Source organism: Conger conger, chromosome 8, assembly GCF_963514075.1.
Source record: "Conger conger chromosome 8, fConCon1.1, whole genome shotgun sequence".
In the NCBI taxonomy this organism is placed as follows: domain Eukaryota; kingdom Metazoa; phylum Chordata; class Actinopteri; order Anguilliformes; family Congridae; genus Conger; species Conger conger.
This window is the reverse complement of record NC_083767.1, coordinates 18174778-18187069: the sequence shown is the minus strand read 5'-3', so window position 1 is coordinate 18187069 and position 12292 is coordinate 18174778. Positions and strand designations below refer to the sequence as shown.

Sequence of the window (12292 nt, the reverse complement as noted above, 5' to 3'; positions counted from 1 at the left end):
TGCTCTGACCAAACAGGCCTAAACTGTGAAGTCCCTATGGTTTCACCATTTTTGTTTGACTGGGCAAATTTTCTTAACACATAATATATTTTTATTGAATTCTTTGACTGAATGGGTAATTAAAGGTATTTTAAAGCATTTTTGTTTCTGCATTTATCATCATGAATATTATATATTTCGGTTAAGATACACATTTTTAAGATCTTGAGGCTGGGCATGTTCGTAGTTCGATGGGAACTTTTGTAATGGCAAGTACTCCTGAGACTGTGAAACCAGATTTATCCTGTACAGGTCTATTATTACACATTATTGAGCATTGAGTTATTATTATAAATAGTTTAATAAACTCCAAGATAAATTTTTCCTTTGTTTCCTGTTGTCACTTTTCCCCTCACAGTGTTTTCTTGTACATAATCTTCTGCTGAATAATATGCTCAAAAACATGCTTCAGGCTTGTCTCACAGCTCACTTACCCTTGGGAAAATAGCAAGTACAATTCTTGCTCTTGTTCTATAGGGTTAGAAACATCCCAAAACTGAATAGTAAGGCAGTAAAAGTCCTTTTCAATCATTACGTCAATAAATCGAATTCACTCTTTTGAGACTACTCGTGTTCATAAGTCTACCACTGTTCTCAACTGATACATTGCTGCCTGCTGCAGCCTGAGACTGATTGCTGTAGCCATCATCTTCCAAGCAAGCAACCTACCGTGAAGTGCAACATATTTTATAAAGCAACTTTTCATATTTTGCGGAAGTTAAGTCAGTGATTCATAGCAAGCAGAAGTGCTGCTCTGTTGATTCCACCCGCCGTTCTGAAACCATTTCCTGCCTTATACATGGTTTTAATGACAATCAGCATTGGAGGGCTGAGGAGACCATAACCCTCAGAGAGTCTGACATGTGAACCAGAAGAAGACAACAGGAGGACAAACGGGTATGTGTAGTAAAGGTTGTTTGTGAATGCGTTTGTGAAACATATCTAGTACTATGTTAAAATGTCTAAAAAGGATACATTGAACTGAAGTTTCACCTTATGTGGCTCTAAGTACATTTATCTCAAGGGCATTTGGCTTTGAAAAATTGTAAATGTCATTGGTGTGTGCTTACTCCATTTGTGTTCATTTTGTTTATGGAACATTGTAACTTACATTCATTAAATAACCAAAGATTGCAACTGCATAATTTCAACTTTGAACTAAAGATTTAGAAGTTGATTTTATTTTAATTACAGCTGAGGAATACTATATGACTGTACATAATTCTTAATAACAGTTCTTTAGTCTGAAAAAAAAAAGATATCAATTAAACTATGAAGCAATAAAACGATTCCACGAAAAGAGAAATAAAGCTAGGCTTTCATGTGTAGTAGAACTGCAAGTGGCACCATGCAATTATCAGCACTCTAGAAACCAAAAGCAATCCAACTGAAGATATATTGATTTGAGGGTTTACTCCTTGGTGAATTTGCAATAAAATACTTTTTTTTTTATATATGGCCTTGTACCTTCACAATTGCTTTAGTCATGCACATATGATGTACATATAATGCATACAACATTCTGTTAATATCATTCTGTGTTGGTAGTGTAATGTCATTTGGTGGCTTGACACAGGAAAACGCCTTAATCATGATTGCCTTAACCACTTGTTCTTGAAATTTAAAGCATTATAGAGAATTTAAAATTGAAATTCCTTTGTAAGAAACAAATGTGTTTAGATCTAAAGATGCATTTCCAACAGAAATATAATAGTAACATTTTACATATATCCTCTTTTTCTCTTCCACTATCACAATTTAGACATCAACAAAGTGTTCTCAGGCTCTTAGAGAAGACAACTGTCTGGTCAGCTATGAAGAGCATGGTGTTGATTCTGTGGACTATGTGTGTTAGCACAGTTCATAATACATTTGCATTGGAAATGCAGACAATAAACAAAGACCTCTCATTTCAAAACTTGACATCAGTTCCCAAGGGGTTATCTTCCTCCATCGAGTCTCTAGATCTCTCCCACAACAGAATAGAGAGACTGAACAATGATGATTTCTCAGCCTTGTTTAATCTGAAATTCCTCAATATGTCTTGGAACATCATTGAAGTCATCAATCCTGATGCATTCAAACCAACATCAAAACTGGAGTACCTTGATCTTTCACACAACAAGCTTCAGAACCTGTTGGAGCAGGATTACCTACTCTCCACTCCCAAACTGCTGTTCCTGGACTTGACGTTCAATAACTTTTCTGTAATGACTCTTGGACATATGTTCCATTCACTAAAAAATTTGCAGAACTTGGGGCTCAGTGCCGAAGTGTTAAAGAGTAAGGACTTTCAGAATATTATTGACATACCGCTACAGAATATGTTCTTACAATTGGAAAATCTCACCACGTATGAAGACGGCAGCTTGCGAAACATCCAATCCAAGAAACTGGGCATTGTTGTCTCAAACCGTGACACAGACAAAGCACTGATTGCTGATGCTCTGTCCATATGTAATACAGTAGACCTAGCAGGCATCAACAGTAGCCAAACTTACCTTTCAAGAGTTCTAAGACAACGGCCAAGCATCAAAACGTCACATCTTTACCTGACTAACATTGTGATGTCTTGGCCCGAGGCTACTGACTTGATCAATATCGTTCTCCAGTCATCCATCAAAGAGCTATATTTATGTAGGGTAACCCTTGTCGGCCAAATCAGTTCGGCCAAGTTAAGCCCTGTGTCTCACCTGCGGTCTTTTAGCGTTAGAGGGGTTACCATTACTAATTTCTTTTTCTTCCAAGGTGACATTTATAGTTTCTTGATCGACATGAAGGTTGAGCGTTTGACCCTTACAGAGACATCATTGATACAAATGACCTGTCCCAATGCGCCTAGCCCAATACAATTCATGGACTTCACCGACAATGCCTTTACCGAAAATATTTTTTACACCGGTGGGACAGAATGTGTGGAACTACAGAAACTTCAGACCTTGATTTTAAGAGAAAATCGTGTGCAGAACCTAAAGGATCTGAGCAAACGACTACAGAACATGATCTCACTGCAACACCTGGACATCAGTTTGAACTCACTGGTGTACTCAGATGGATCTGGGAATTGTAACTGGCCTTCCAGCATAGTCCATTTGAATCTGTCCACCAACACCCTAGGCAAATCTGTCTTCAGCTGCCTCCCTATGAACATAGAAACTCTGGACCTGTCTAACAATCGGATCGATGCCCTCCCAAACAAACTCTTCCATCTGGACATGTTGAGGCTCCTGGACCTTAGCTCCAACCAGCTCCTGGAAATCCCTAGTTGCCATGGTTTCCCAAACCTGGAGGTGTTCCTTCTAAGAGAAAACGCCCTCTACACTCCATCCATGCTCTTCGTGGCCAGCTGCCCGCGCCTGAGAGAAATGGACGTGGGAGGGAACCCGTTCATGTGCACCTGTCCCCTGAGGGAGTTTGCAGCCCTGCAGCAACATTACCCCATTAAACTCCTCCACTGGCCTCCAGCTTACAGCTGCAGATATCCAGAATACTGGAGGGGTAAGCTCCTCAGGGACTTCCGCTTGCCAGCTATATCTTGCAACGGCGGATTCCTGGCGGCCGCCATCCTCTGCCCGATCGTGACTGTTGCCGTCGCCACGTTTGTGCTGTGCAAGAGGTTGGACGTGCCCTGGTACCTGAAAATGTCCTGCCAGTGGATGCGGGCGAAACGTCGGGTGAGGCGGCAAGAGGACCTGGAGGGGGTTCACTTTCACGCCTTCGTGTCATACAGCCAGCACGATGCCGACTGGGTGAAGGACCACCTCCTGCCGGGCCTCGAGGAGGGTGGGACGCTGCGAATCTGCCAGCACGAGAGGAACTTTGTCCCGGGTAAGACCATCGTGGAGAACATCGTTCAGTCCGTGGAGAGGAGCTACCGCTGCGTCTTCGTGCTGTCCTCACACTTCGTCCGTAGCGGCTGGTGCCACTATGAGCTGTACTTCGCCCAGCACCAGCGGCTGTCCCGTGGTTATGATAGCGTCATCCTTATCCTGCGGGAGCCCCTGCCTCAGTACCTCATCCCCTCCAAGTTCTACCAGCTGAAGGCCATGATGGCTCAACGTACTTACCTGGAGTGGCCGCAGGACCCCAACAAGCACAAGCTGTTCTGGGCCCACCTACGGGCTGCCCTTAATGCCCCCCTGCCTGTGACCCCCAACCAAGACTGGGAGCCTCAGAGATTGGGGGACCTGTGATTGTCTGGGTGTGTACACGACCCCTCGAGCTTCTGCTTCAAGAATGTGACAAATAATAATCAACGAAGCCAAAGTAGTTGCTCAATTATTGCATGTAGAAATAGGGTCAGTCTTCAGTTGTTAGGCCAACATCACTCAGCTAATAGAAGTTCAATGAGGTCAAACAAACTTTCATTTCCAAGGAGCTACAATTGAAATAAGAGCAGACAGAACCAAAAGGACAGTTTAGACCAAAGATTTGCAATGAGCTGCGACTGCATGGCAACTCCTTGCAAAACGCGCTGTTTGCAACATTTTAAACTGAACCGTTCACATCAAAGTGACAAGAAGAGACACTGTTTACGGTTGCCATCGTTTACAATTCTTTACGTGCTGATTGGCAAGGAAAACAACCATAGCACTGATGTATGTTGCATCCTAAAACTCATCACTCTAAAATGGTTTCATTGTGTAACAAATCTGGAGTTTGAACTTGCCCCTAGACTTCACCTCCTGCTCTAAAGTTTTCTGTTTTCTATGTGTTTCTTGAATTCCAAATGGGTGGAGCCACCGTGTGTCAGGAGTTATTCACTGATCAGGACATGTCATTATATTTTACTCCAGAGGGCCGTGTTTTTCATTGCAACTCCACACATTGCACAATGAGCTACACTCTTTCATGCCTAAGGGACATGCATTGTCAGATAAATTCCAGAACCAAAACTAATGATTCTAACCGCTGTTATTTCTGAGTATGATGTGTATATGTTCCATTTCCAGTCCCTCACCTCAAACACACATTCTCTTTCGCTTGTGGCCTGGTATACACAGTGTTTCTGTGCAATTGTGAAACCTTTATTTCTGAAGTGAGATTCTCCTGTCTGGTTCCTAATATCCTTAGGGCAGTCTCTTTCACATCGTCAGCACAAACAGAGGTTTCGAGTTCCTCCACAGCTGAATGTACAGCGCTGTCAGAATGACTAGCCGCAACTGCAGGGTTATGCAAATATCAAATGAGCTGAAACTTCAGTGTCACAAACTACAGCAATGTAGTGAAGCCCTGGTGAAAATAGAGGCTACAACGAAGGGGCCTGGTTGAAGCCAATAACAGTTACGCACCACAAGAGGGAAACCTGTCTTCAGTTTATTGGAGCAAGAGCTCTAACATACTGGCTCTAGCAGACTGCCTGTGGACTGTGTGGGTTTAGAGTTTGTTCCCATGCTGTTTGCACATACAGTGAGAAAGCCCACACTAGGCCATTACAAGACCCATTTGTGCCCTGGTTAAGGAGGATATTGGAGAGCTGACAAGAGGCAGTACAATAATCACTTTTGGTCCCATTAGGGCCAAAAGCAGGCTACCCAATTAAAATGTGGTTCTGGGCCCATAGTAAAACCACTCCACAATACAATAAAATGTTCAGTGTTCAATCAGATCTTCCAGAATACATATGGTTCCTATTGTACCCATATATAATCTGATAGAGTTGAATTGAAATGTAAATACTACATGATTATGCTATCATTATCCATTATGAGCTAAAAGGCAAAGCTGATCCTCGGTTGGTGCTCCTACTCTATGATCCTTTACGAATACAGTCCTTGCTGTGGTGCCAAGCATATGATACTGTAGGCTAACATCAATAAGGGTGGAACAAAACCGGCTGCCCACAAAGCCCCGAAGTGTTGCTTCCATGTAAAACTTTCCAGATGCCCTGTTGTGAATATTTTCTCCCTCCGCTAAATGAATGTGGACATGTTTGTGAATCAATGAATATGGTTTTCAATGAATGTGATTTATACAACCTTTGACTTATGAATCCAATGTCATAGTGGAATCAAGCACTGTACATACACTCACTGAGCACTTTATTAGGAACAGCTACTTATTCATGCGATTATCTAATCAGCCAATCATGTGGCAGCAGTGCAATGCATAAAATCATGCAGATATGGGTCAGGAGCTTCAGTTAATGTTCACATCAACCATCAGAATGGGGGGAAAATGTGATCTAATTGACTTTGACTGTGTAACACAACAGTCTCTAGAGTTTGCATAGAATGGTGCGTTAAATGCCTTGTTAATGAGAGAGGTCTGAGGTGAAGGGCCACACTGATCAAAGCTCACAGGAAGGTGAAAGTCAAGCAAATAACCACGCATTACAAAAGAGGTATGCAGAACAGCATCTCTGAATGCATCAAACCTCCATGTAGATAAGTTACAGCAGCAGAAGCAGCAAATAAGTTTAATAAATACCTAATAAAATGCTCATTGACTGTATAAAAACATGCAATTTAAAAAATGATATACCCCTGCAGTGCATTGTTTAATTAAGGTTTAATTTTATTTTTATTAAGGCTTTTAGTAAGGTATTTAAAGGCATCTATGTAAATTTGTAAAACACACCCTATATAGTGGCTGCATTAAAGATATCAACTATTCTTATTCACAAAAGTAATTGCTGTGGGGCTTGTATTGTTGATGTGACCACAATTTCTATGCAAATAAGCTAAAATAAAATAAATAAATAAAAAATACACACAACAATGTTAATTTGCTGTACCCTTCTTATTTATTATTATTGGGCACTGATTCAAACTGCTACAAAATTAGGGATGCTAGTTACAAATAACAGATACAAAATGTCAGATGGAGCCCTCAGAATGGTATTTTGAAGCTCATTCTGAACTCCCGGACAATTGGAGCATTTAGGATGCTTAGTAAAACAAGAAAGAGACTTTCATTAACAACACTCCTGGGACTGGATGAGAGCAAAAATGTCAATTTAATGTTGCAGTCCTCTGGCCGCCATGCAAACCATTCATTCATTCATTCATTCACTCATTATCCTAAGCCACTTATCCTGAACAGAGTCGCAGGGGGACTCATACCCAGCATACATTGGGCGAAAGGCAGGAATACACCCTGGTCGCCAGTCCATCGCAGGGCACACACACCATTCACTCACACACTCATACCAACTGGAAATTTAGACTCTCCAATCAGCCTAACCTGCATGTCTTTGGACTGTGGGAGGAAACCAGAGTACCCGGAGGAAACCCACGCAAACACGAAGAGAACATGCAAACTCCAAACAGAGAGGCCCCGGCCGACCAGGATTCAAACCCAGGACCTCCTTGCTGTGAGGCAGCAGTGCTACCCACTGCACCATCCGTGCCGCCATGCATCCAAAAATCGGAGTAACAAAAATTTTCACCATGTTCCGTGGTTTAGTAATACATAGGATTACTACCCTCAAAGATATTGTTAGTACTGCTATATTTGTTTCTATGATGAAGGATTATGTGAGGGTGGATGATTAAATTTGGTAGCTTTAAATAGTCTAATACATACAAACCATACATGTTTGCGCTATACTGAAAGAAAAAGCCATTTATATGAGCTTGGCCTTTTTGAATATGTTTTATGATTTCCCTCTCGCCAATGCAAAGGCTAGACACAATTATTTTGTGTTATTTTATTCTGTTTGCTCTGTCATTGGCCTTTCCAAAGTGGGTTTTGTGATCAGATGGGATGCAGCGATAATCACTTGTTTAATGCCACTGCAGTCACTATTTTGCGAAATCATTTTGTTTCCGAAACAAAAAAAAACTGAATGAGCAGAGGGTTTTGACATGGCAGTGGTGCTAGAAAGCTTACAGGAAGCTTTGATAGCTGGCAGCAACTGCATCAGACGGTCCAGTCTGTGGAATATACAACTCTGGTGCTAGCCACTGCATTGCCATCTGGTTTTTAAAAACATCCAAAACAATTCTAGTGGGAAAGTAATTGTAAAATCAATTACTTGTTTCTAAACACTTGTTTGAGTCACTGTGCAATGTATTCCGTAAACATTGTATAGCAACCCTGCCCTCATTCAGATCAGAACCATGGCGCTGTCTACTTTCAAGCGGTAAAGTCGGCTATTTACTGGCCTGTCACACAACAGTATGACGTTTATATCACACATTCCTTAGTGATCTACAGCTACTGCAGCCAATGAAAATAAATGAATACATCAAATAGGCCAATTCTCCCATCAACAGGGATAATGATCCAATTACTCGTACAGCACGTGTTCAGAAAAATGTCATTAATCTTAACGGGTACCTCGTCTGAGCATTCGGATCACCCCTAATGCTAGGCCACCAACGGTACTTTACTTGGACCAATGAAGGCTAATTTAATCATATTATATAATATATTTTGTTCGGAATGCTTTGGCAAGAAAAGCGTCTTCTTTACCAAGGCCTTATATATGACTCATCGAAGCCTAACGATGTTATACTTCAAAGTCCAAAGTTCTTGTTTTTCTGTAGATTTGATGTGATCATTAAACTTAAAATAAATTTATCTGAAAGCTTTTGCTCTCTCTTCTCTATGACGCCGAGGTGACGGCGGAAGCATTTGTTTCAAGTGATGGGAGTTCTGAATCCCCGAAAAAAAGAAAGAAGTCTTTGTCTCTGCTGTCTGACTATCTTCTGCTCGCGAGGTTGGATCTGACGGATCTTACTCATTCCCGCTTCATTACCATATCAATCACCGCGGTACAAGCAGCGCCCGCTGCCGAATCTCCCATTCTTAATTAGCGAGAGCTCTGCTGCTCCGTCTCTGTTTAGCTCCCCGATTTGTTCTGACAAGCTTTTCCCTCTGATAGATGTTCTGTGTTCACCACAGCCGCGACTTGGAGCTCTCGCGCGTCTTTAATTACGCGGACGTCCACAGCCACGGCTGGTTTGAAATCTCCCATCACAATTTCCCCATTTCTCTTCCATCTGGTTGGTCTGAGCAGATTTATAGAGGGGGGGGGGGGGGGGGGTAGAGCAGAATATTGAATTATTGAGCCCTGCGGCAACATCGTTTTGACAAAAACTGAAAGTGATGATGGGGCTCGCGCATATTGTATTTGCGCGACTGTGAGACATCCATAGCCTGACAGATGTCCTATGCCTCCTGCAGCCATTCAGAACACAGGTTGATGTTACTGCCCAAACAAAATGACACCTGCACCTTATTCTGCCTGTCTACCACACCACACTGCCAAATAAGAGGGTGCTTTACATGCACTGCACCCTCCTGTGTTAGCACAGTTTTTTCTTTATTGCTCTATTTTGCAGTTGCAAATATATCCCTTCGCATCAACATTCTCAGTATCAACAATCCATTAGGTGAGCCAGCTGTTATGCTAGAGCACTGGCAGACCACAAGCGTACAGTTATCCAGAACTATTGTACAATGAGGTGCAGTTCACCTTGCCCCTCCTTCCACATCACACTATGGCCAGTTATGTATACTGTATCACTGAATAGAACTGTAAGTATCCGTTGCTACTAGATATGCTGGATAGTGCCTGCGGGCCTCACAGCTGTATAATTGAGCCCCTGTGAACCTTACAACCACATAATTGAGCTATGTTAGTGTGGTGTCACCAGCAGAATTGGAAGGAAGGTTGTTCTAATGACCAACTAGAGATGCCTGTCAACTATTCAATTGACCTTCAGCAGGTATGGTTTAGGCATACAGCTTCAGTAAAGTATTCTCTATGTGCTGTAATGTTTTCTCGCATTGTTGTATTTCGTAGACTAAATTGATATATCACTGCTTATTGATAAGAGTGTTTGCCAAATGACTAATTTACTGTAATGTATGTATCCCACCCCTCATCGCAAAACACCCACAGCCAAAGAAAACAGAGGCACAAGTCAGCTTGGGAGCTGTGTTTGTTATCTGCTGCAGACACACTGCAGTCAACTGCAGCTTCACCCTTATCAAAGGGTTTAATAACAATCGGCAACTATTATTCATTCGTATGAAGAAAAATTGCTGTACTATTCTCAGTCTTCTCAAAGCAGTTCGGAGGCTTTCTGCAAATGGAAAAACAAAAACAAAAACAAGACAAGGTATAGCAAATGTTTTCATATTTTCAAATGGAGGGGGAAAGTTTTGCAGCACAAAAAGGCACCCTCATTAGTCATTTCTGTTTCATGCTGACATGAGTCCTTTCCAGTCTGATTTGTAAGCCCTCATCCAGCTAGAGTCAGCTCTGATCTATTTCTAGACTGTGGGCCTAAACCCCCTAGTGCCTTTGAGAGGCAGGTGGCTAAAATCAGTACTACTTCTGCAGTCCAGTAGAGGGTGCTCATACACCTTTTCACTGCATGGAAGACCAAACCATGGTTCCTATTCATTTGAGGCCTATCCAGAAATTCAGTTCATTAGAAAAAAAAAAAATTATTGTGACAAGTTTCAGGGTAAATAGTAGGGCCAATGGCAGAATGGAGATTTTGAGGAATATATGAAAAATATAATTCACAAGCTGGAAATAGAGGTAGGTGGAGAGAAGCCAACCTCCAAGCAAACTGTATGTAGACGTGACATTATTTTATTCTCACTCTGTTTAGTCAAGGTTACAGTTAAAGTTGGCATTGGGCTTATAGTGTTAGGTTGGGACAGATTGCCATGAAAAGACATACTGCTTTTTTGGATTAACCAATTTATCAGTAAGCAGACCCTTTTCCTGTTCTATTACAGAACAGGGAAGATTGGGGTTTACCAAATAAGATTGATACAATATGCAGGCTGACTTGACTGTTGTTCAGCAGCGGCCATTGACTGTCATCAAACCAGCCTTGCAATAGCTGGAGCTGAAGGAAGTCCATGAACAATACTGTGTGTTCAGGCCATTGCAAGCTATTGTGTAGCTAGCCTATTTGTGTAAAAACTAAGCTACAGCAAGTGATTTGGTTGTTATCGCCACAGACAATATGGCATGCTTAGCAAAAAGCAAAGATAAACGAATGCAACAATCTTGCATATAATGACCGGGAATTAAACACACATTTCTTCCCTGGTGTAATTATACAGTGTTTGCCGCAGCATTCTGTCTGACTGCTCAAGACATTTCTGTGTTGACACAAGATCCATGCTGAATTAATGGGTGCTTTTCGGGGCTTTAATTCTTCCGGCTGATGGATTGTACAGTGATTTGCTTCGCGAGCGAGATTCAGAGGAGGCTTGTCATTACTGTGCTAAATGAGCTTTGATCTGTCTATCCCTGATGCTGTGAACTCAAATATGTCCTTTGACCAGAACGAATATGAAACAGACACATTCAATGTGAGTTTTTATTTTATATAAGATCAAATAAACCTGTAAAAAGTACCCAGGTTACTTACTGTCTACTGTGGGAGTAACTGTGGAAATTGTTATGAATAATAATAATAATAATAATAATAATAATAATAATAATAATAATTATTATTATTATTATTATTATTATTATTATTTATTAGTAATGTGTTCAGTAAGTTCATTTCTCATTATTCCACCCACAGTGGAAGACATTCTTCCATACCTGAGAGACCCAGAGGACCTCATTAATGTTTCCTGACTGGCATAGTCATGGGATTTTCAGTTCTCTGTCTTCCGTTGCATTTTCTTTTAACTACCCCGCAGATTCCAGCTATACCGAGACTGCATTTACCCGCTCTCTGAAAATCAACCGAGCAGCTGAGCGTGCAGCATAATTAAAAGTCCTGACAGCAACAAAATGCTAATCAGAATATACGCGCATCTTTATGTGCTATAATTACAGTTTAAGAGAGTGGTAGACACCACCTGCCGTGGATCTTTTCTTTCTGCTCTGTCACCACGGCTGTACTCAACGTAGACTTTTACAGCACCGTGAGTTGTGCTTCTGTGTTGTGCTTCCCAAAGGCGATGCTTGCTGAAGTCCCTTGTGCAGATTTGTGGTGTTTCTCTCCGGTCCCCCCTGGGCCTCTCTGAAGACGTGTCACTCTGGTGTATGCTGTGATCTCTCAAGCAACATCGAAAGGAGGCCGACTGTGAACTGGCTGCCCGTGAGGTACGCGAATGAGCGGTGGGAAGGCGGGCGAGAGGCAGATAGGGATAGTGAAAGAGATATTTCTCTGTTGGTTTGTCAGTTTGTTTTGTTTTGTAGGCGCCATTATCCGCGGTGACATACAGTACGGTGCACTGGAGTACTTGGAGCTGCATGCAAATGGCAAATAAATAAATGTAATATTGTGCAAGTCGTATTGCATGATCACGTGGTCTAGTA

General features: G+C 41.8%; 1 protein-coding gene across 1 annotated transcript; it reads left to right on the top strand.

Moving 5' to 3' along the window:
- Nucleotides 1-829: 829 nt before the first annotated feature.
- Nucleotides 830-6765, top strand: tlr1 (toll-like receptor 1). The gene is made up of 2 exons (XM_061250789.1): nucleotides 830-936; nucleotides 1802-6765. Exon 2 carries the CDS (start codon nucleotides 1854-1856, stop codon nucleotides 4230-4232), a length of 2379 nt encoding a protein of 792 aa, XP_061106773.1. The 5' UTR covers nucleotides 830-936; nucleotides 1802-1853; the 3' UTR covers nucleotides 4233-6765.
- Nucleotides 6766-12292: the final 5527 nt, after the last annotated feature.

Excerpts from the sequence above, each read along its gene's own strand:
- tlr1 (XM_061250789.1), top strand. The coding sequence starts at position 1,854 with ATGAAGAGCATGGTGTTGATTCTGTGGACTATGTGTGTTAGCACAGTT.